Raw genomic sequence first — 24239 nt, forward strand, 5'->3', positions numbered from 1 at the left:
TGGTACTTTTAACTCTATCTTCCTGTTTATGCACTCTGGGAAGTAGCAAGCGCTGGCTGAAGTGTATGGGTCTCTCCCACCCACATTAAATACCTGGATTAAGATCTAGGCTACTGCTTTGGTCTGGCTTGGCATTTGGGGAGTGAACCAGTAGATGGGAGATGTCTATCGCTCTCTGCCTTTCCAATAAATTAAAAACAAATTAATACAATGGATAAAATATTTTCTGAACTGTAACATCAATTGTTGTGAAGGATGTGGGACGAGAAGGGCTCATTCACTTGCTGATGGAATGCATCATAATTTACCACTCTGGAAAACGGTTTGACAGTTTCTTTCAAAGCTGAACATGATCTCACCATATGACCCAACACTCATGATCCTAAGAATTTTTTTCTTAAGATTCATGTTATTTATTAGAAAGACAGAGTTGAGGAATGTGGGAGAGGGGAGAGAGAGAGGGAAATATCTTCCACCTGCTGGAGCCAGTCAGAAAACAGGAGCCTGTAACTCCATCCACCCAGATCTCCCACATGGGTGCAGGGACCCAAGTGTTTGGGCAGTCTTCTACTGCTTTCCCAGGCACAATAGCAGGGAGCTGGATTGCAAGTGGAGCAGCCGGGACTCAAACCAGCACCCACGTGGGATGTTGGCATTGAAAGTGACAGCTTAAGGCCTGTGCCGCGGCTCAACAGGCTAATCCTCCACCTAGCGGCGCCAGCACACGGGGTTCTAGTCCCGGTCGGGGCGCCGGATTCTGTCCCGGTTGCCCCCTTCCAGGCCAGCTCTCTGCTGTGGCCCGGGAGTGCAGTGGAGGATGGCCCAAGTGCTTGGGCCCTGCACCCCATGGGAGACCAGGAAAAGCACCTGGCTCCTGGCTTTGGATCAGCGTGGTGCGCCGGCTGCAGCGTGCCAGCCGCGGCGGCCATTGGAGGGTGAACCAATGGCAAAGGAAGACCTTTCTCTCTGTCTCTCTCTCTCTCACTGTCCACTCTGCCTGTCAAAAAAAAAAAAAGAGAGAGAGAGAGAGAGTGACAGCGTAAAGGCACTGTGCCACAACACTGGCCCCTCCTAAGAGTCTGGATGCTGTTATACAGACGGATGTGCATGTAACCGCAGGCGGTTCTACTCCCAGTGGCCAAACACGTGAAGGGATCTGGGCCCCACGCAGCAGGGTCCTGGGATCTGACCCCTCCTGACCTGCCCTGACCCTCAGACCTGCCCACAGGCCAAAGTGGGCAGGAGACACCTGGAGGCACAAATGTGCGGTATGGGCACAGATGAAGGGGCTACTCCAGGATGAGGGCAAAAGCCCAGGTTTACACGCAGGCCTACGGCACCTCCTCGGGAGGAACGCTCAGGCCTGGAGGCAGCACAGGCCCCGCAGGAGCCACCTTCCAGGGAGAACTGCAGGTGGCTTCTGTTGAGATGCCCTGTGACCCACCTTGAAGGAATGCCACCACCCCGTCCCCAGCCCAGTGTTCACGTTTTCTCTCGCTGCAGGCATCAGCTGCCTCCTGAGCCTGGCTGTTCTCAACCTGGGCTTCACACTCGGGCTCCAGCTCAGAGCCAGGTACCCAGAGGCCACTAGCAAGTGCTTCTGAGTCAAATGAACATGTGTCCAGGCCACACTGCTGTGTCTAATCTTGAAGTGGGCCCACCCTGACCCAGGACTTCCCAGAGGCCAGCTCCAGGATTCACACTAAGACTCTGTATTTTGTCAGAGCTGGGGACACATGCACTCACTTCTGCCATACCCCTCCCTCTCTCTAGATGCCTAAAATGCATTCTGGGGCCGCCTCACCCCCACTGACCAGCACCAGGCCCCACAAAGAGGAGATGGAGATGCCTACCAGAGCCAGGGACATCGTCCTGCGATGAATTCTGTCCCCCAGATTCCGTTATTAAAAATTTAACCCCATGACCTGTGATTGTAACTTCATATGGAAACAGTATCTTCGCAGAGCTCCAAGTTAAGATGAAGTCATTAGGGCCAGCCTTAATCCACTAGGACTGTGTCTTTAAAAAAGGAGGACTCTGGACACAGAAGCACACACAGGGAGAACTGTTAGTAAAATGGCGCAGTCTTATCTGTGGCGCCATCCATGCCCCAGATGCCATCTTAGGCCCTGCCCCTGTCACCACCCTGCATAGTAGGCTTAAGCCCCATGGCCCAACCATGAGCGTCCGCTCCACCCCCACCTGATTGGATTCGCTGCCTCTACTTCCCTGCCCACCTCCAGGCAAAGGTTTAATGGGACCTGTTCCAGCACACATGCTCTCGATCTCTCTTACACTCTCCTCTTCTCTCTCACCCTCTCATCCTCTCCCCCCGACCCATCGGGCTTCCCTCACCCCACAAACCTTTCCTCTAACTCTGGTTTGGTGTGTGCTGTGGCGGCCTTACAAGAACACTGAAGACCGGAGCTCTGCTCTCACAGGCAGAGGAACTACCAGAGGCCGCACTGGCAGGGGGAGTACAGCTCTGGGAACAACTTGCTCCCAGGCGCTGGGTCGCAGAGCTGGGAGATGACCAATCTGTTGCTCTGAACCACCCAGACTGTGATACTGTGCCGGTCAACACAGGAAACAAACGCAAGCCCCTGTAGCTCTCTCCCTCCTGGGTCCTGGATGAGGACACAGGGATGGGGGTCAGCCTTCCTGGAGCTGGTCACTGAGCCACCATCACGCTGCTCCTGGAGCCCAGAAAGCCCCAGAAGGGTCACACCCACCCAGAAACCTGCTCCGGCCTCCTCTCAGACATCCGGTTCGGAACAGCCAGGTACCCTTTGTAGTCTCAGCGGAAAAGGTGCTCACAAAGGCGCCAGGCTGCACCCAGTCAGGGCGTCTCACTTGTGTCCCCAAGGTGTGGGCAGAACAGGCTGAGGACCCCACAACCCTCCTCTCAGAAAGGCTAGGAACAAAGCCAGAAAGAAGAGAGGGCAGAGACTTGGTGAGCTGAGCAGGGGTGCCGTCTCACACCGCACAGGTGCCTTTCTTAGGAGGTCTGGCCCCAGCCAAGGACCAGCCTGAGACTTCAGTCCATTGTCCCGAAAACGGACACAACACAGGCAGTGGAGTCAGGGCTCAAGAGCCTTGAGGACAGAACCCATAGCAGGATCGGGAGGAGGGGGCAAAATGCCCTGGAGGTCTTAATGCAGCTGGGCTGCCAGGGTCTTGCCTGAGACCACCTACCAGAGAGGCACCTCCTTGCTCTCACTCAGGCCAGAATGGGCTCAGAGAACACCCCCCCCCCCCAACTCTTGTCATTCTCCAAAGCAGAGTAGCCACTGGTGCTGCTCAGCTCAGGGGACCCAGCCTCATGGGACTCGTGGGGGCCTGGCACTCCCGCAACAGGCAGCAAATGGCTGCCCCCCACCCCCCACTGCGGCAGAATCTCCTGCAGGCCTGAGGACGGCCAGGTCACGCTGGGTCACAGGGGAGCAATGTGATGGCTTCTGGGCGGAACACCCCAGGCTCCTGTTCTTGTCTTTGCTGCTCCACTCCTTCTCCCATGGCCCACACGGCCTTCTCCAATCTCAGTCAAGTTGTTCCTGCTTCCTGACCCTCTAGCCTTGGGGCTCCCAGCTGTGGCTCCTCATTCTCACACACACGGACTCACAGGGAGGGCTCTGGGCCTCGACTTTCTCACAGATCAGCTTGAGTCCTTCTGAGAGTAAGGCCAGGGTCTAAATCTCAGCCCAGCCCAGACACAGCTCCCCTCTGATATGGGCACACGGGCAGAGGCGCGCAGGCCCAGTCAACAGATGCTCCCAGGACGCACAGTCCACACCGGGGGTTCCCAAGACTCGCTCGGAAATTCAGCTTCCAGGAATTCACTGAGGCAGTAAGCACACAAGGAGCAAAGGGCAGGGGAGGAGATACCCACCCTAATGCTCCTTGTAAGAGACGCTGGAAGCAACCCACACGTCCATCAGTCAGATAACGAGACATCAGGTAAAGGGATCCCACCATGGAATGTCAGCCAGGTACTGAAAGGCTGGTGTTAATTGCTACACCTCTACACACACGCCTGTCAGGATGCAGTTTTGGTGAAAACGGGCAGTTCAAAAGATTAAACTTTAATTTGGTTGAACACAACATTTGTTAAACAAACACAACACAATACAACCCGAAGGGAAAACCACTCTACTGTGCCCAGCAGGGCAATGCCAACCATGTCTGTCTCAGCACTCAAGGAGAAGCCCACCAGCAGAAAGGTCAGCACGCTCACCTCCCAGGCCTCCCGCACAAAGTGGCCTGCACAGGGAAGCGTGGCCTTGTGCAGGCAGCAGCCGTGGACCACCCTCCTCTCTCTGAAACTCAGGGGGACCTGACTCTGATCCATCCCTGCCTGAGTGGAACAGATCTGCCTCTGCCGGCTGCACACACAACATTTCTCAGGTGCATTCCACAACACAGGGAGTTGCCAACTAAACTGTCCCAACATGGCTGTGGCTAAGCGGCTCTCAGCGCTTCTCAGCAGAGCCACTCAGGGACCTCTGGGGACCTGAGAACTCTATCCAACACAAAGCTCGGCAGCTGGGGGTCTTGAGCAGCCAGACAACCCACACCGAGTCCTCCTGGGGCGCTGGCCTGGCTCCCAAGGGACAGCTCAGCCCAGGCTGCCTCCTGAGAATTCCAGGAGCATCCTGGCTCCCCAGAAGGCATCGCAGGAAGCCTGGCCACCGGACCACTGCACCTGGAAAACCAACAGAGTTCACAGTGAGACTGCCTCTGCCAGACTCTACCACATGCTTCCCTCCTGGAAACCCTGACACTGTGCAGAGCCACAGGATGAACTCCAGAGGGAACCCGCCCCATGGCCATGCCACACCCCAGCTCCTGGTCCACTACCAGCCACGAGTCATCTTTGCCCACTGGTCATTCCCACCAACAGCCCTAGCTGAGCTCTTGTTAGCCATGAGATGCAGATCCAGAGTTCAGAAGCTAACACCAGGTACTCGAAAGATGGCCTCACCTGGCTAGAGGGCAGGTGCTGACTCAGCTCCATGGCAGACCCAGGGTTGAGGGAGGTGGACGAGGCCGGCAGCAGCTCTGGAGGGCTGGAACAGGCAGTGTAAGGAAAGGTTCTGTCTCCAGGGCACAGGTGAGAAAATCTACCCAGCTGTGCTTTCTCCCCTTCAAGAGCTCTCCTAGGTGTCGGATATACTGATCACAAACTGACACTCTTCCCACTGGCCCTCTTGTCTGTGGAGTGTTGAGAGAACATGATTCCCATCAAACAGGGTCGCTCAGAGGGTCACAAGGGGTGTCAAACAGGCTCCTGCAGACGGAGCCAGGGAGCACAAGAGCAGGTGACCAGGAGTAGGCCTGGGACGTGAAGGAGACAAGAGGAGAGCAGGACGAAGGGCAGGAAGGGACAGACGCAGTCACCCGGCACAACGGTCAGAGGTTCTTAAATACGCAACACACGCCTACGGGGTGATCTGGGCAAGCAACCGGCACAGCCGTGCAGGACAACAGGTTCCTAACCACGTGAGCTGAGCAGGGGATGAACTGGCACTCCCACGTGTGACAGCACACGCCTAGCACGGGACCCAGCCATCACAGACCCAGGAACTCCTGGAGAAATAAAAGCCAACACAGAGTAACTGGCACAGGTCTGTTCAGAGCAGGAAAATCGATCCAGAAACAGGCTCACCCGTGCCATGGCGCAGGGCTCAGAAGCACAAAGGGGTGGACTGTTGGTGCCCCGGACAACAGGGTAAATCTCAAAGTAGTTACATTCAGTAAGCCAGGCCAAACCCAAATAAGCGAGAAAGCTGTGTGTCTGTATGTTTGTATTTACCCAAAAGTCTTCAAAACAAGCCTACTCTTCACTGAAGGAAACAGACCTGTGGTCCGGGGACAGCACGGGAAAGGCAAGAGTTCAGGTCCTCATCAGTGCTGTGGCTTTGTGGTGGACACGGAGGTCACACCAGGAAAACTGCGTCGTTGCGTCTACACAGGTGCCAAGCACATCTCAGTGGAGGAGTGCAGGTCCTCAGATGAGAGCAAGGGCGATCAGGAAGGAGCAAGGAGTCAGAGGAGCAGGAGGAAGGGTCACAATGGCCATGCAGCAGACAGGAGCCAAGAGGAACATGCGGCGGTGGCAACATGTGCCACATCTCAGCTCCCAGTCGTGAGCAGGAAAGTGAGTCCACTGGTCGCCTGTTGTGAGCTAATAACCTGGCCTTTGTCTCTGAGAGTACAGAGAGCCTGTCCCCTGAGGACCTGTCCTGGTGGCTGACATCCCCTGGAATGGGGTGGGCGGCGGTGCTCCCTCCGCCAGAGGACCCCAGATCCCTGTCACAATCCTCCATTCTTCCCATCTGTGTCTCCTGGCCCCTGTCCTGGTCCTGGCACCTTCCTCTCTGCATTCCCATCAGGCTACAGCACTGATGCCACCAACAGCAAATTCCCACCTGGGTTGTCCAACACGCCACCCTCTTCCTCCCCACCCCCCGTCGCCAGGTCCCTTTAAAATGATAATTTAGAAAATGAAATCGGGATCTTGAGCCTGCTTGGAAACCGACAGTCTTTGCTTAGGGAAAAGGAAACAACAGAAGGAGGCTGCTGGGACTCAGGGAAGGGGTGAGCCAAGAGCACTGTGCACATTTCAGAGTGTCCACACCTGCTCGGATGTTCTCAGTGCTGTTTTCCGAAGGACCGTTTTTGCTAGACGCGGGCTGGGGGCACTGTAGGAGAGGACTCCACTGGCACAGTCTCAGGCAGTGCACCTACAGGCCAGGCTCTACCCCTCTACACACCGAAAGCATCGTCTCAACCCGGGACTCTGTGGAGCTTACCTCTGGGGGAGGCTGAATTCAGGAGTCTGCAGCAGGGACTGTGTCACCAGGAAACCGCCCACCTGCATTGCCCGGCCACTGCCTGGGCCTGGGCCCTCCTCCAGGTACACACTCTGGAGATGACCACTGGATGGCTCAGCAAATCCTGCAAGTAAACAAGTTCCACACCACACTGGTAGTGGGAGTACAGCCCACACGGAGGACCACCACGACCTTGAAGTAGGCAGCAAGACGCAGCTGTGCTGCAGCAGTCAGGCCACTGTCCCCCAGCCTCAGCTTCCCCAAGGAAGCGACCATGACAGCCATGATCTTAACAGTCTCGTTAGCCTTCAGGAGAGCAAAACACAGCTGAGCTCTGCTGGCTGCACATTTTGCTCTCTCGTCCCAGATCTCCGAGCACCGGGGTCTGCTCAGGGTTCCTGTCCACTGTCTCCTCTCACACTGGTTCACGAAGCGCTCAGCCCTCAGCCCTTCCTGAGGTCTCAGTGAGGTTTCCCCAAGGTGTGGGGCTGTCACAACCTTGCCCTGCTCCTGGCTTCTCCGCTACTTAAAATGTTTCAGACACGACCTCACAGTATCTTTCATTTTTCAAGACAGCTATGAAAGGGGCTGGTGTCGTGGAACAGCGGCTAAGCTGCTGCTGCGATGCCACCACACCACGTGAGCACCGGTTTATGCCCCAGCTGCCCCACTTCTGATCGAGCTCCCTGCCAGCGCACCTGGGAAAGCAGTAGATGATGGCCAAGTGCTTGGGCCCCTGCACCCACGTGGGAGACTTGGGTGGAGCTCCTGGCTCCTGGCTTTGGCTCCATCATAACTGCTGGGGAGTGAACCAGCAGAAAGAAGACCTCTCTCTCTCTCCCTGTGTCTCTGTAATTCTGCCTCTCAAATAAATAAATCTTTTTAAAACACACACACACACACACACACACACGATGGCTATGATGGATTGGTCAGTTGAGGGTAGACACCCATGTAGGAGACAAGAGGCCTGAGAAAACAGAGTCCTTTCTGCTGTGAGTCTATCAGGCGGCTTGGAGGTGGCCCAGCTTAAGACAGAGAACACCAGGCCTGCTGAGGCTGCTGCCTTTGTCCTCCCTCCTGTTCACAGCAACCACCTTCACCAAGGTGGCTGTGTGCCCGGGGCCGCCCAGACCAGCTGCAGTAAGACCTGCTCCCGCTGCCTGATATTTGCTCTTCCATGCCAGGCTGTAAGGAAACTCTGGGTAGAGGAGAAAAGTCTGAGCACTGATCTGGACACTCCAGCTCAGGCATGGTGGAGGGATAGGTCACGTCTTCTCTAAGAGACAGAGAACTGAGAAGTCACCAACACAGCAGCCAGAGTTCTGCAATCAGGATGCAAGTGTAGTCACACAGCAACCGGCGCCTGACAGGGACTGGAGCGTGGGGCAGAGAATATTACTGAAAATGTCCAGAGCTTAAGAAGAACTTTTTTTAAAAAAAGTATTTTTTTATTTATTTGAAATACAGAGTTACAGAGAGCAGTAGAGTCAGAGAGAGAGAGCGAGAGAGAGAGAGAGAGAGAGGTCTTCCATCCGATAGTTCACTCCTCAGATGGCCGCAATGGACAGAGCTGAGCTGATCCGAAGCCAGGAGCCAGGAGCATTTTCTGGGTCTCCCATGAGGGCACAGGGGCCCAAGGACTTGGGCCATCTTCCACTGCTTTCCCAGGTCATAGCAGAGAGAGGGATAAGAAGTGGAGCAGCCAGGACACGAACCAGCACCCATATGGGATGTCAGTGCTGCAGGCTGGGGCCACTGCACCACAGTGCTGGCCCTGACCTTTTTCTTTAAGCTAAAAGGCTACACAGCAAGAAGAGCTACAAAGACCCACACCTGGGGCCATCAGTGCGAAGTTTCAGAACAGCAGGGAAAAAAAGAACGTAAGAGTTCTAAAAAAGAAACAATCGGTTACCTGCAGAATAATATCTGATTGGAAAACACTGAATGCCGCAAAAAACTGACATAACACCTTCAAATTTCTGAGAATACAAAGTATTTCACCTCAGAATTATTTATTAACCAATTATTTATTAACCAAATTGTTAATAAATTGTGAAGGCATATTATAGGCATTTTTAGAACAAGCAAGGACTCAGAAAATGTCTCCTGAAGGCAACCATTCTTATAAAGTTAACAAGGGAGCTGAGAAAAAAAAAGAACAAAACCTGCAGCTTGGGGACAGGTGTTGTGGAGTAGTGGGTAAAGGTTGAGTCATAGCTGCTCCATTTCCAATCCAGCTCCCTGCTAATGCTCTGGGAAAGCCCAAGTGCTTGGGCCCCTGCACCCATGTGAGAGACCTGGATGAAGCTCCAGGCTTCAGCTCAGCCCAGCCCTAGCCACTGTAAACATTTGGGGAGTGAGCCAGTAGACAGAAGATCTCTTTGTCTCCCTCTCTCTCTGTCTGTAACTCTTTTAAATAGATAATAAACAAATCTTTTTTTATTTATTTATTTTTTGACAGGCAGAGTGGACAGTGAGAGAGAGAGAGAGACAGAGAGAAAGGTCTTCCTTTGCAGTTGGTTCACCCTCCAATGGCCGCCGCAGCCGGCGCGCTGCAGCCAGCGCACCGTGCTGATCCGAAGCCAGAAGCCAGGTGCTCATCCTGGTCTCCCATGGGGTGCAGGGCCCAAGCACTTGGGCCATCCTCCATTGCACTCCCGGGCCACAGCAGAGAGCTGGCCTGGAAGAGGAGCAACCAGGACAGAATCCGGCGCCCCGACCGGGACTAGAACCCGGTGTGCCGGCACTGCAAGCCGGAGGATTAGCCTAGTGAGCCGCGGCGCCGGCCTGATAAACGAATCTTAAAAAAAAAAAAAAAAAAAAAAAAAAACAGACAGTCTTGCAGCTTAGGAGGTACTGGAGCAACCAGGGAGCTCTGGGGATGACGGTTCCAACCCCGCCCTGTGGAGAGAAGTCAGCTGACCAGGGACAGGAAAAAGGAAGGCTCCAGCAGTAAGTTTTCAAGTGGGATGCTTGAAACACAGCATCCCCGTCACAAAAGCAGATGATGTGGAAAACACGAAGGCAATTAGTAACTTCAAGAAGACAGGAAGCTGGGCCAGTGCTGCGGCTCAGTAGGTTAAACCGCAACCTGTGGCTCCTGCTGGCACCCTCACTGGAGCAGCGGCCGGTCTGAGCTCTGACTGCCCTGCTGCTGATTCGGCTTCCTACTGACGCACCTGAAATACGGCCGCCACTCCTGTGGGAGACTTGGATGGAGTTCCTAGTTCTTGGCCTTACCAGACCGGGTTGTTGTGGCCATCTGGGGAGTGAAACAATGGGTGGAAGCTCTCTTTCACTCTGCCTTTCAAATCAATACTCTTCAAACTGAGAAGTACCCATGGAATATTAGGAAATGCAGGTAAATGCATAGTGACTCACAAGGTAGGAACTCGCAAAATTCTGTTGCGTCCAACAAAAAAATAGGCATCTAAGTAGATATTCTTTTTTTTCTTTTTTCTTTTTGACAGGCAGAGAGACAGAAAGGTCTTCCTTTTCCATTGGTTCACCCCCCAAATGGCTGCTACGGCCGGCTCACTGGGCCGATCCGAAGCCAGGAGCCTCCTCCTGGTCTCCCACGGGGTGCAGGGCCCAAGCACTTGGGCCATCCTCCACTGCCTTCCCGGGCCACAGCAGAGAGCTGGACTGGAAGAGGGGCAACCGGGATAGAATCTGGCTCCCCAACCAGGACTAGAACCCAGTGTGCCGGCGCCACAGGCAGAGGATTAGCCAAGTGAGCCGCAGCGCAGATACTCTTTACAGGTGTCGACAGCTACAACGTAACTAAGAGACTAAAGCAACAATACTTGTATCACAGGCTGAGGGTGGAAGGGGAGGCTAAGCAGCGTCAGGTGCCCCCCGGGGAAGGCAGGTGGGCTGAAGTGGGCAGTGCAGAGTGGCAATCAGTTCATTTCCACTCTGGAAGCGTTATTGTTTCTCAGTCTTGTGCACACTTTTTTCAGAAAAGAAAATGAACAGTCTAGGATGTCTGTAGGAAGTCTCTGCTCTGGTTGCACCACAGATTCCAGCAGAAAATCATGGCTCTACCCACTGACTTTCCATCCCCTCAAACGAGACCCCAGTAGTTGCAGCACCAGCTGTAGGAACTCACAGTCTGCTCAAAGTAGACCCACCTGCAGGGCTGGGGTCGCTGAGGGCAGTGACGGACACAGCCAGAGCAGCATCTGTAGGGTGCATCCCAAAGTCCTGCCTGTATCCTGGGACCAGCTGTCCAGTCTGGAACGAAACTTCCCTGGAGGACGTCAGCGCTAGGGACATCAGCCACGAATCGGGGGCAGCCAGAGAGGGCTCCACCATGTTGCTGCCAGTAGGCAGAGGGCAGAGACCAGAGCCAGGGGAGATGGTGGGGATGGAGACAGGATCACAGCCAGGCTCTTCCTGGTGCATCTCACCACCCTGCAGAGACCTGGAAGGCAGAAGTCGATTTAAAAAAACATTAATATCCCAGGAATGCTCACCGTGTTACGTAGGCTTTGGTAAGCCCCTTCCCTGACCTCAACAACAGCACTACTTTATTTTACATCTACTCTCTCAGAGGTGCACTTTCTCAGGGCTGGTGTTGTGGTGCAGCGGGTTAAGCTGTGGCCGGTAACTCTTAGCATCCCAGACTGGAGCAATGGTCCCAGTCCCGACTGCTCCACTTCTAATCCAGCTCCCTGCTGATGCACTGGAAAGGAAGTGGAGGATGGCCCAAGTGCTTGGGACCCTGGATGGAGCTCCTGCTTCCCTGGCTTTGGCCTGGCCCAATTCTCACCACTGTGGTCATTTGGGGAATGAGCCAGTGGATGGAAAATTAATCTCTCTCTCTCCTTCAAATGAATAAATCTTATTAAAAAGTGTGCTTTCCTTTATAATAATAAATAATATAATAAACTGGTTATACTTATGGTCTGTGTGGCCATCATTCAATTTATTATCTTGGGTTCAAAAAAGCCTGCACCTTGTCTTCACCTTCCATCTCTCAACTCCTGCAACACTAACCCAGGTTCCTGCCTCATCACAGCAGGACAGAGAGGGCAGACAGCGCTCACAGGGCACCTGCACAGCGGAACATGCTAACACAGTGCAATGCAGAACAGACAAAATACAACCCATTTACAAACCACAATGACAGCTGGGTTTGGTAGAGCTGCATGTTTTCCCTCTCAGTCAACCTCCTCCCTTCTAAAAATACACATGGGCTCAGGCCAGGCTTCCTGCTTGGGGGCGCAAGACGGGTCAGGAGCTGCCCCGATTCTGTGCCTGATGTGGGCTCCTTGCTGGCGGCTTCCCCTTCCTTCAGAACATCAGCAGCCACTGACCTGGAGCCCCAGCAAAGCCACGCCCACTCCACATCCTGGTCTTCAGCTGAGGAGGCAGACTGAACAGGGGAGATGGTCCCACGGCCCACGGGGTGACAGTACCTGGCAGCCAGGGGCTTTGAGATCACCTCATCTCCAGGAATGTCCGTGACCAGGGCCAGGGCCTCCCAGGGTCTTTGGATGGTCTCTGGGCACTGCTGATGCCCAGTCTCCCCATGCACTGCTGCAAACAGACCAGACGGGAGGGGAGATGTGAGCGGCGAGTCTCAGCCTCCCTCCCGGCAGGTAAGAGCAGTCCTGCAGGCCGGGAAAGGCTGTGCCACTGGGGCATCCCAGAGTTCCGTCTCCTGCTCTGTCCTTGGTCTGAATCAAGGCCAGTTCTGAACTCTTCTCCACATCCTGGAGCTTGACTGATTTCCCGAATCTCGCCTGATCCCTTCCCTCTGGCCGCTCTGGCCGCACAGATGCCCCTGTCTCCAGCAGCACTCCTAGGTCCCGGCCACACAAGTAGCCTGGACCTGCAGTAGGGCACCTACAGGCCAATCCTGAGCACAGACTGACTCCGCCTTCAGGATCTTAGTGCCCGCAAGGTGAGTGCTGAACGTGGGCAGAGGCTGTACCTGTAACCACAGTGACCCTGTACTGGCCAGGCCCCAGACAAGGGACCCAGTGGGAGAGCGCGTCAGAAATCAGTCTCCAGTCACAAGGACGCTGGGGCCCTGGGTTCACCCACCTGACCACTGAGGCCTGCGCAGGAACCCAGAGGGCTGAAGGTCCAGATGCCTCTCCTTTGCACTGGGATCGCCTGCGGCCACCTGCTGGGCTGGCTCCAGGCGCTGCTGAAGGGTCCTCTGGCGCCGCCGGTAATTAGCAAACCAGTTGTAGATCTGCTCTGCAGTCAGGCTCGTCTCCAAAGCCAAACTCTCCTGCCCCCAAACACAATTAGCTTTGTCTCCAACCCCTGGGCCACGCTGCCCACACGTGGGTCCAACTCCAAAAGCTCGCGTCCAGCGTCCACCAAGAAAGGGGGTTCAGAGTCCAGCCCGACCTCTCCGATGGTGGCAGACACGGTACCTGTTCCATTGGTGCTGGGCGTGCATGCGGCGCAAGGCAGACACCCCAGGCTGAGCCCCACTCCTGGCCAGGGGTCTGTGCGCCCCAGGGGGCCCTGAGCAGACCAAAGGGCAGACTGGGAACACCCTGAACTCCGGAGGGGCTGGGTCTGTGGCATCAGGAGCCCTGAGCACAGCCCGAAACCACGTTATAACCCCAAGGGCCGGAGCTCAGAACCCCGGGAGGTGGAGAGCCGGCCAGTGAGCCAGGAAGGCTTGGTAGGAGCGTGCCAAGGGCTGCAGGGTGACCGCGGAGGGAGACACCCCAGGCTCCACGAGCAGCCCCAGACCCTGCGTGTCCATCCCCTCCATCCTCCCGGCCCAGGCCGGGCACCTGACAGGGCCCTGGAGTGCCCTCGGTGGACATGGCGCCCGACTGGCCATGGTTCCCCGGGGCGATGAGGGAGCCAGGTGGTTCTTACCCGCTCGGCCTTGCTGGGGTGGCTGCTCACGCCCAAGGCAAAGTCCCGGAGCCTCCGGCGGACCGCGCTGGGGAAGTTTCGGCTCTTCAGGCCGTCGGGGCAGAGGCAGGGCGGCGGGGGGTTCCTGGAAGAGGACAGGGGAAACGGGACCTTCACATCTGCGCTCCGCTTAGGGCCTGGCCCCGACGCCCGCGGCGTCTGCATCCCGCGGCCCCGTCCTGGGCGAGGGCCGCCTCTGCTTGGGGCGACCTCTGTGCGCCCTGCAGTCCTACAGGCAGCAGGGAGCAGCCCTGCCCAGGGCTCCCGGCCCTGGCTCGGCCGGCAGTCCCCTCCAGGAGGCCCCCTCCCGCGCACGCATCCGGCAGACCTCCCAGGACCTGTCCCCACCCCGGGTGAAATTTCCACGCAGTCTTTCCCCACCCCTTCCTGTGTCCGGGTGAGGCCGCACACTCTGCCCTCCTCCTAGCTCCCTGCGTCGCTCCGCCCCCTGCCCCTCCCTTCTCCACTCCAGCAGCCCCCCCACCAAGACTGTCAGGTGTGCCCACCCCCGCCTGCCGGCCCACCGCACACCCCATACCCGCAGGGACCCCGGAGAGTGGAGGCGCCAGCTCTTTTGGAGGAGCCCAGCCATGCCTGACTCAGGCTCCCACCTCTTCTGCTCCTAAACTTGTTCCGCTTCCACGCTCCCGCTCCTTCTGGGCAGTCACTTCATGAGCTGCTAAGCCTCCTGCAAGCCTCCCCTGCAGCTGCTACCCCACGTACGCCAGCGACACTTGCACGATGGGTCTAGCGCCACTGCGGCCACCTCCTCTCCACTCCATGGAAAGGCTCGGAGCCGGCACCTCAAGCCCAGGGGTCACTCCTCAGCCCTGCTCTCGCCTGGACTTCCTCTCATCTCACCACCCCCTTCTCTAGGCTGCAAAGCTAGAGGTGTGTGTCCTGAACCAGGGGGGACACCCCCCTCTCTGGGCCTCAGGGCGTTTCCTGTACCATAACAACCCACGAGGGGTTCTCCACCACCGCAGCTGCACAAGGGAGGTGTTCAGCCGTCGCACCACGCTGCCTACTGCTGTGTACACGCTTTTCCCACTAAGAACAAAGATCACCTGCCAGCTGAAGCTCTGTCTCCAAATGCCTGCGTGGGCATCCATAATGCATCTGGCACCTCACACAGCCCAAGTGGAAGTCCTCTCTAAACCTCCCCCTCCCAGCCCCGGTGCATCTTAAAGGAGAAAGCACCCTGGCCCGGGGGTGCCCGTTCAGGCCCAGAGCCCTGGCGTCGGCTGTGTTCTCTCCTGCACCTCCAGCAGTAGGTGCTCCCTGGCAGCAGACCCCCAGCTCTGTCTCCACGTGAACACGTCTACACATTCTCGAGCCACAGTTTGGGTCCTGGGCCACACCCTGATCCCCCAAGAACTTCCTGCCTCTGGTTTGCTGTAACTGAGATGTCACCACCCCCTCCTGATGGCCGCCTGTCAGAACACAGCCCAGGGCTCTGTGCTGCTCACCCGCCAGCCTCCTGGGGGCCCTCTAGGGCAGGGTGGGAAAATCCAGCCACACTTTTTCCTGTGGCCACAGGCTAAGACCATTTCCACATTTTCCAGGGGTCAGGAACACCCCTTTCCCCCCAGGGCATGGACGCCTCCTGAGCCCAGGCCTTTGAACTCGAGGCTCCCTGTGCCAGAAACACTTCACAAGGCCACCACCTCCCCCAGGGTCAGAACCCTCTTCCAAGGCTAGGACAGGTGTGTCTGCCGACACTGTCTGCAACAGCCCCCTCCCCAGGGCAAAGACCCAACACAAGGGAGCCCCCTTCTGAACATGCTCTCTGCACAGCGCCTCTCACCCCAGATGATGGGATCCACTTTGTTTTCTTGTCTGTCGTCCGTGCTCACATCTCAGTGCCAGCTCCAGGATGCAAAGCCGAGGTATCCCAGCACTTCCCAGCGCCCAGCATGCAGGAGCTGCCTCCCGACCAGCTGGGCAGGATCCCACCATCCATGCGGCTCCCCAGGTAACCACCTGTGCTGTCAGCAGCCCCAGAGACCCCAAAGCTGGCCAGCTTCTGGCCTCCTAAGGACTTGTCTCATAGCCCCTTTCCAGGCAGCGAGCACCATGCGCTACATCTCTGTGGTACAAAACGAATCCACCCCGTCTTCCTCCGGTGGCCACTCGCTGGGGCTCCAGCAGCTTTCACTGCTTGGCTTGTAGGGAGCGGCCCTTGCCTGTCTCCACACGCGTGATGAAGTCTCCACGTCTGGCTGGGATCCTGGCCTCGCATCTCTCTCCTGTGAAATCTTAGGCCAATGACTTAACCTTTCCACGCCTCAGTTCTCTGGTCCATCAGTGGTGTCAGTGGCAATTCTAACAGTCACTAGTAGGAACATTTATTTGGTGCTGACAACGGTGACCATGACAATTACATATACTTATTGCCCATCGTGTGCCCACATGCGCACTTTGCATGGCTCCTTCTAAAACCTATACCTCTTTAAAGTGCCACCTCAGCCTAGATGTAGGGATTCGGGCCCTGAAGCACACGTGTCCAGTAGTCCCACCTGCCCCTGCATGTTCACTGTCCTTGCCCACAGGCTCCCTGGTCCAGCCAGGCCCAGGTTTGGGGTGTGAGGAGGAGGAGGAGGAGAGGGTCAGGATGCCCACCCTCCATATGGACACGTGTTTCCAACCCCACATGACTGAGGTGGCACAGGGAGAGTGGCTCAGTGACAGGCACACAGCAAGGCCAAGATACTTTTAAGGGGCCAGCACTGTGGCAAAGCAGGTAAAGTCACTGCCTGCAGTGCTGGCATCCCATATGGGCGCCAGTTGGAGTCCCAGCTGCTCCACTTCTGATCCAGCTCTTTGCTATGCCCTGGGAAAGAGTAGAAGATGGCTCAAGTCCTTGGGCCCCCGCACCCATGTGGGAGACCCAGAGGAAGCTCCTGGCTCCTGATCGGCTCAGCTCCGGCTGTTGTGGCCATTTGGGGAGAGAACCAGCGTATGGAAGACCTCTCCTTCTCTCTCTGCCTCTCTGTAACTCTGCCCTTTTTTTTTATTCATATATTTATTTGAAAGTCAGAGTTACACAAAGACAGGAGAGGCAGAGAAAGAGAGAGGTCTTCCATCTAATGGTTCACTCCCCAGTTGGCTGCAATGGCTGGAGCTGCACCTATCCAAAGCCAGGAGCCAAGAGCTTCTTCCGGGTCTCCCACGTGGGTGCAGGGGGCCCAAGGACTTGAGCCATCTTCTACTGATTTCCCAGGCCACAGCAGAGGGCTGAATTGGAAGTGGAGCAGCCAGGACTTGAACCGGCGCCCATATGGGATGCCAGTGCTTCAGGCCAGGGGGTTAGCCCGCTGCGCCACAGTGCCAGCCCCAACTCTGCCTTTCAAATAAGAAAAATTAACCTTTAAAAAAGAAAGACTTTTAAGTCCATGAGCACAATGCGTTGCGCCTGTTACTGCTTTGGCTGACTTCCTGCCCTGAGCTCCCTGCCCATTTCACCTCAGCCCCTTCGGCGTCTGGACCATGCTCCTAATCCCTCGGGAGCCCCTGGACGCACCACAGGTGAACCCGCGGGTACCTCTTCCTGCAGCGGAACTTCTGCACCGGGGTCAGCGCAGCCACGCCCAGCTTCCGCATGGCCAGACTGTAGTGGATGTCGTTCCAGAGCCGCACCAGCTCATGGCTGCCTCCTGGCACACGGCAACCCTGTCAAGAAGAGCCTGCTGAGCTCTGGCCACCCCCGGCCACCCCCGGGGCTCTGTGGGAACCTGTGTCTGCCACCCCAAACCCACCAGATCTTGGGAAGGCATGTCTGCTGGAAGAACAGGAATCCGCTGACTAGAAAGCTCGCTGTGGCCAAGCAGCAGCACCTGAGCCAGACCGCCAGCGTTCCATCCCCACCACGACCTGCAGTGGGACCCTGGGCCATCCAGGTCACCTCACAGGCTGTGGCAGTTGGGCAGGCTAGACTCAAATGGGCCAGCTTCCCCTCCCCCACCCCAACTTTTGAGTTCTTCAACCCCCCTGAGAGACAGCAGATGCACACAGCAGTGAGCTGCAGGTAAGGAGTACAAGGTAAGGGGAAGTCCAGCGGTTTTCCTTTGCCCACACAGCAAAAGGGGTGGACCCCTGGTGAGGAGGAGAAGGACTGAGGGGCTGAACAGGAGAATAAAAGGGGCACTAGCTGGTGGCTGAAATGTAAAGCAGAAACCAAAAGGTTAAGAGGGCTTCGACCGCACAGAGCAAGGCTCCAGCCTCCTGCAGAGGGAATGACACATTCAAAGGTCCTGAGACAGAGAAATCTCTGGAGTTTCAGGGTTAGCAAGGAAGCCAACAAGACTGCTTCACAGGAAGCTGAGGAGGGGCAGGTGGACAGGGGCCTGGCGAGCAGACAGGCTCTGTGAGTCCCCGCCCGGGTGTGGACAGCAGGGAGGCTCTGTGAGTCCCCGCCCGGGTGTGGACAGCAGGGAGGCTCTGTGAGTCCCCGCCCGGGTGTGGACAGCAGGGAGGCTCTGTGAGTCCCCGCCCGGGTGTGGACAGCAGGGAGGCTCTGTGAGTCCCCGCCCGGGTGTGGACAGCAGGGAGGCTCTGCGGGCTGCTGCCCAGGTGCACACCAAGGTTTCATCTGCCACTCTGGCTGCCAAGCACATAACAGACTGAGACAGCAGGAAGACTCCATGATAGCTCTGAGGAGCGGGGACAGCGGATAAGGACCATCAGAAGGAACTGGGGACCCTGAAGGTGAACTCAAACCCCTGGGCCAGATGCACTTTGGAATCTAGCACTTCCCAGAGTTCAGAACGAAACCCAGGCACACACTAGGGACCATGCAGCTTCCCAGGGCAGTCTGGGTCAGCACCCTCCACAAACACAGCATTATTCAGGCAGCAAAAGACGCAAGCAGTCATCAAGGTGGGTGAAGAGCATAGAGAGCTTCCTAGCAATGCAGGTCAGATTTTGATGCCAAATGAGTGGAGGTTCAAGTTGCCACCAGATGAGCCACAGACACTTCTCATTTTCAGAGTTCTCCACTGTAGACCCGTGGCTGGGGACTGAGATCCTGGATCTGTCTGACCATCTGATCAGGATTTCAGCTCTCCAAAGCCAGATTCAAGTTTTACTCCACTCACTGTATTCACTAGTAGGCACCATGCTTGCCACAAGATCACCACTCAAATACAGATGTGGTAAGTGGGTACTTTTAACTCAGACTGCCAAACCATGTGTAACTTGGTCAAGTAAGAATGGCTTGGACCAAGCTTATAAAATACCTCTCCCAGGCACGCCAGAGGGGCTGGTGTACGAGCCTTGGGCCAGCAGCTCCTTGCTAACTCCTGGGCACTTCAGTCATGTTGGGGAGGCTGAGGGTTGCTCAGGAGGAGTCCCCACACCTCTCTGTGACCCCACAGCCCACTCCTACCTCTAGAAGCCGGCAGGCTGCCTGCTGCTGCTCCTGCTGGGCCAGGACACGGGCACACACCAGGGCCACATCTGCGTTGTCCAGGAGGTGCAGGCGGAGTTGGCTGTCCAGAATGGCAGCAACCAAAGGCTGCACCTGGGCAAGGTCATCCTGGAGGTCACGGCACAGCCTGCCTGTAAGGGTGACCAGCTCTGCTGGGGGCGGGCAGGCACCCCCGTGCTCCCTCAGCAGCGTCAGGAAGCTCTGCATCCCTCGTCAGGTCAGGGCCACTCTGCCAACAAGGACAACAGTCACAGAGCAGCCAACACAGCCTCAACCCCTCTGTGAAGCAGGCGACACCGTGACCTTTGGGCCGTGGTCACTTGCCACGGAGGACTACTAAGGGCTCACCTGAGAAAGGCTGGAGTATCACACACACTGTAGTTTCCTTTTAACCCCTGCCCCCACGCCCCCACTCACGACTGAGGTTGACTGTGCCAAGTGTTGGGTGCTGCCTACCACAGTTCATCTCACTTTTTAAAAATTATTGTTTACTGGCCGGCGCCGCGGCTCACTAGGCTAATCCTCCACCTAGCGGCGCCGGCACACCGGGTTCTAGTCCCGGTCGGGGCGCCGGATTCTGTCCCGGTTGCCCCTCTTCCAGGCCAGCTCTCTACTGTGGCCAGGGAGTGCAGTGGAGGATGGTCCAGGTGCTTGGGCCCTGCACCCCATGGGAGACCAGGAAAAGCACCTGCCTCCTGGCTCCTGCCTTCAGATCAGCATGGTGCGCCGGCCGCAGCGCACCAGCTGCGGCGGCCACTGGAGGGTGAACCAACGGCAAAGGAAGACCTTTCTCTCTGTCTCTCTCTCACTGTCCACTCTGCCTGTCAAAAAAAAAAAATTATTGTTTACTTACTGTATTGGAGAGGCAGGAAGACAAAAAGGAAGCAAAAACCCGCCAGCTGGTTCCCTCCCCAAACTTCCACAGCAGCCAGGGCTGGGGGGGTCTGACTCAGTCTGGGTCTCCCACGTGAGTGGCAGCGACCTGAGCACTGGAGCCGCCACCTGCCGGCCTCCCAGAGAGCCATGCACTGCAAACCCAGGCACTCTGAGGTGGCGTGCGGAGGTCCCCAGCAGAGCCTGCACTGTGAGGGCCACGACTGGCCCCTGCTACCTCCCTCTCTGAACCTTCCCAACCCGAGGGCACTGCGGTTCTGCATCCTCTCACTGCTGTCCAAGATCCACGGGGCAGGTGCCCTGGGTGCTGCGTGCACCCGCAGCCGCCGGCACGCCCACTTCTAACAGCAGAGCCGCTGCCCGAGACGGCAGGAATCCCAGCCAAAGCCGGCACCCGCAAAGTGTCCCCCGAGAAGGGCAAACCGCAACCAGCCTGCCTCGGCTTCCTCAGGCGACACAGCCTTAACTGGGCTCGTTTCTGCGGAATAAGCTCCCGCAAGGCAGGTTTATGCATGGCGCAATAAGGCCTCGCCGCGCGCCTGCAGGCGGTCCCGCGCGCAGCCCCGCACGAGGTGTGGCCCGGGACTGGGTTCTTCCTCCCTGCGTCGCCGCTCGGGTCCCCCGCCAAGGGACGCGCTTCGCGCAGCACTGCTGCCTCCTGGTCCCCGGCGCCGCATTCCCGGGTCCCGGCTCCGGGCTCCCCGCAACCACAGTCGGCTGGCGGCCCCTGGACCCACGGTCCTTCGTGGCACCTTGGCTCCAGGAATGGGGACAGGGACGGGGGGGGGGGGGCGCCTCTCAAGACCTGGGATTCCCGCCTCAGGGAAGGGCAGGAGGGTGGCCAGGGGTGGGCTCAAGCCAGATGGGGCCTGCACACTGGGGAGTCGGCCCCGGCGTGGGGCAGACAGGGTCGCATGGCTTCTCTGAGTCTACCGACGGCCGCGACACCCAGTTCGTGGTCCTGAGCCACTACTTTCTGCGCGCCAGGCTCTGGCGGAGGCCAAGGCGCCCGCCCCAGGCTCAGTGCTGCAGGGCCCCCACCCCAGCCACCCCTCCCCCCACCACCCCTCCCCCCACCACCCCTCCCCCCCACCACAACTCACCTGCACCGGCCGCCCGCTCCCCGCTTCCTCTCCGCGGATGTGCTCCGAGTGCACCTCGGTGAGGCCGGAGGCGCCGCGACGGCGCCCGCCGGGCAGAGCAGAGGGCGCGGTCGCTACAAAGTATACGCGCCGCAGCCAATCCCGGCGAGGCCCGGAGAGCTGGGGTCGCCCAGCGGCGCCAGGGCGGAGGCGCGGCAGACGCTGGCCTCGCGCGTCCTCGGCACCGGAAGCAGTGGGGCTCCCCTGGCCCGGGCCGCTAACCCCTCTCCGTGGAGGGTGGGCGGGAGGAAGCAGCGACCCGTTCCTGACCCCATGCCGCGCGCCCTGTGGCTCCACGGAGCAGAGGTCTGGCTGGGTCGTGGCTCCGCGGGGCGCCGAGACCCACACCCCGTCTTTAGAACCCCAGAGAGGCGCGCGCTTTTCGAACCTGGACCCACAACGTCCTGAGCTCCTAGAAAGGGGCTGCACGCTGTGGGCGGGGGCGGGGGACTGGGCAGAGGGGCCCCCGACCCCAGGTCCGCGTTCGCGGCTTCCTGGGCGCCCAGGTCTCTGTGCACAACAGAAAGACCCTTGGTTCTCCCAGGTGCAGGGTCAGAAGGTTGGGAAGGCCCCCGTGGCCTGGCCTGCGGTGCAGCGTAGCGGTTTTGTGAACTCTGGGGATGCACTGGAGACCGAGACCAACAGCTTGAGTTCGTCTTTAATGGCTGGCAAGGTCTAACTGGAAAATACAACCTTTGGTTTCATGGCTTATGCAAGCCTTAAACAAAAACTTAAATGTGTTGGAGTGACAGTCTGGAAACGGATCCAAGCGCCTGGGCGACGTTTGCTAGCACACTGTGGGCTCCGGACAGGTGGCAGAGATCACACCACAAAGACTGCTTCGGCCGATGGTCGCAGTCGCCAGACAGCTATTCTTGGCAGCTAGGGATGAAATGCTGTGTGCCATCCATATTTCCTTGGTGTTACTATAAAATTACACTTGTCCGGTTTTTTTTTTTAATCTTTATTTTTGACAGGCAGAATGAACAGTGAGAGAGAGAGACAGAGAGAAAGGTCTTCCATTGCCGTTGGTTCACCCTCCAATGGCCGCCACGGCCGGCGCACCGCGCTGATCCGAAGCCAGGAGCCAGGTGCTTCTCCTGGTCTCCCATGGGGTGCAGGGCCCAAGTACTTGGGCCATCCTCCACTGCACTCCCAGGCCACAGCAGAGAGCTGGCCTGGAAGAGGAGCAACCGGGACAGAATCCGTTGCCCCGACCGGGAGTAGAACCCGGTGTGCTGGCGCCACAAGGCGGAGGATTAGCCTATTGAGCCACGGCGCTGGCCACTTGTCCAGTTTTGTATTATAAAATTTGTTTCCAAGGAATAGAAAAGGAAAATAACAGGGCCGGGGAAGCAGCGCGGACCGAGGCTCCAGGCCCCCGACGTGAACAGACCACGTGCACAGCCTCCCCCTGTACAGCAGGGCCTTGCTGGGGATACAGTCGCAGCCTCTTCCCCTAGCGCACAGCACCAGAGTCAATGAGAATATTCCTGATCGCTCTCCTCCCATAAGCACCAATAAACAAAAACTCAATGGATCCTAAAATGCCAAAATACCTGTCATACTAAATTTATATGAACAGGGGCCAGTGCTGTGGCTAACAAACAGGTAAAGCCGCCGCCTACAATGCTGGCATCCCATATGGGTGCCGGTTAGAGACCTGGCTGCTCCGGTTCCGATCCAGCTCTCTGCTGTGGCCTGGGAAAGCAGTAGAAGATGGCCCAAATCTTGGGCCCCTGCACCTACGTGGGAGATTCAGAAGAATCTCTTGACTCCTGGCTTCGGATCAGCACAGCTCCAGCCCTTGCAGCCAACTGGGGAGTGAACCAGTGGATAGAAGACCTCTCTCCCCCGCCCCCTTCTCCTTCTGTGTGTAACTCTTTCAAATAAATAAATATTTTTTAAAATTTACATGAACAAATTTTACCATCTTAATTCATATAAAATAGGCTTGCTTTGTTTGCAATGTGATGAACACTCAGCGTGCCCCAGGTAAGAGGCAAAGATGATTTCATTCAAACCTCCAAACCTCCCTCTGAAGGACATTAAAAACATTTCTAGGGGCCAGCGCTGTGGCATAGCAGGTAAAAGCCGCCGCCTTCAGTGCCAGCATCCCATATGGGTGCCAGTTAGAGACCTGGCTGCTCCAGTTCCGATCCAGCTCTCTGCTATGGCCTGGGAAAGCAGTGTCCTTGGGCCCCTGCACCCGCGTGGGAGACCCAGAGGAGGCTCCTGGCTCCTGGCCTCGGATAGGTGCAGCTCCAGCTGTTGCGGCCAGTTGGGGAGTGAACCAGCAGATGGAAGACCTCTCTCTCTCTCTCTCCTCTCTGTGTAACTCTTTCAAATAAATAAATAAATAAATCCTTCAAAAAAAATTAAAACATTTCTAGTGGTTCTCCAACCATTAGTGGCCTTTGTGCAGCATCTGACTCAGAAGCCTACATCCTTAAGTTCAGCCCTTCACTGTTTAATCAGGAAAAAACCCGATTTAAAACTACTGTAATATGGGCGCTGGTTCAAGTCCCGGCTGCTCCACTTCTGATCCAACTCTCTGCTGTGGCCTGGAAAAGCAGAAGATGGCCCAAGCCCTTGGTCCCTTACACCCATGTGGGAGACCCGGAAGAAGCTCCTGGCTCCTGGCTTCAGATGGGTGCAGCTCTGGCCATTGCAGCCAATTGGGGAGTGAACCAGCAGATGGAAGACCTCTCTCTCTCTCTCTCTCTCTCTCTCTCTGCCTCTGCCTCTCCTTCTCTCTCTGTGTAACTCCAATTTTCAAGTAAATAAATAAATATTAAAAAAAAACTATTGTAATCTTCACTTTTAGTCCTTTCAATCACAAGGCAGTATTAAAAGATAATTAGCCAATGCCTATTTGTTTTTTTATTTGAAAGGCAGAGTTACACAGAGAGGAGAGGCAGAGAGAGAGAGAGAGAGAGAGAGACTGACTTCCATCCAATGGATCACTCCCCAATTGACTGCAACTACAAGGACTGGGGCCATCGTCTCCTGCTTTCCCAGGCCATAGCGGAGAGCTGGATGGAA

At 56.9% G+C, this 24239-nt stretch overlaps 1 protein-coding gene across 1 annotated transcript; it reads right to left on the reverse strand.

Annotated features, from left to right (window-relative positions):
- Nucleotides 1-3434: 3434 nt before the first annotated feature.
- ANHX (anomalous homeobox) lies at nt 3435-19915 on the reverse strand. The gene is made up of 9 exons (XM_008250004.4): nt 19117-19915; nt 17275-17402; nt 13692-13815; nt 12891-13083; nt 12260-12380; nt 10970-11262; nt 6813-6957; nt 4982-5066; nt 3435-4702 (listed from the first exon to the last, which is right to left on the reverse strand). The coding sequence occupies exons 1-9, from the start codon at nt 19363-19365 to the stop codon at nt 4616-4618; spliced, it is 1425 nt and encodes a 474-aa protein (XP_008248226.1). The 5' UTR covers nt 19366-19915; the 3' UTR covers nt 3435-4615.
- Between the last annotated feature and the right edge of the window lie 4324 nt (nt 19916-24239).

Source organism: Oryctolagus cuniculus, chromosome 21 (assembly GCF_964237555.1).
Source record: "Oryctolagus cuniculus chromosome 21, mOryCun1.1, whole genome shotgun sequence".
Classification (NCBI taxonomy): Eukaryota; Metazoa; Chordata; class Mammalia; order Lagomorpha; family Leporidae; genus Oryctolagus; species Oryctolagus cuniculus.

Excerpts from the sequence above, each read along its gene's own strand:
- ANHX (XM_008250004.4), bottom strand. The coding sequence starts at position 19,365 with ATGCAGAGCTTCCTGACGCTGCTGAGGGAGCACGGGGGTGCCTGCCCG. Across the intron at positions 17,403-19,116 it reads CAGCCTGCCGGCTTCTAGAG|GGTTGCCGTGTGCCAGGAGG; the intron begins GTAGGAGTGGGC and ends TCTTCTTGACAG. Across the intron at positions 13,816-17,274 it reads AAGTTCCGCTGCAGGAAGAG|GAACCCCCCGCCGCCCTGCC; the intron begins GTACCCGCGGGT and ends GTCCTCTTCCAG.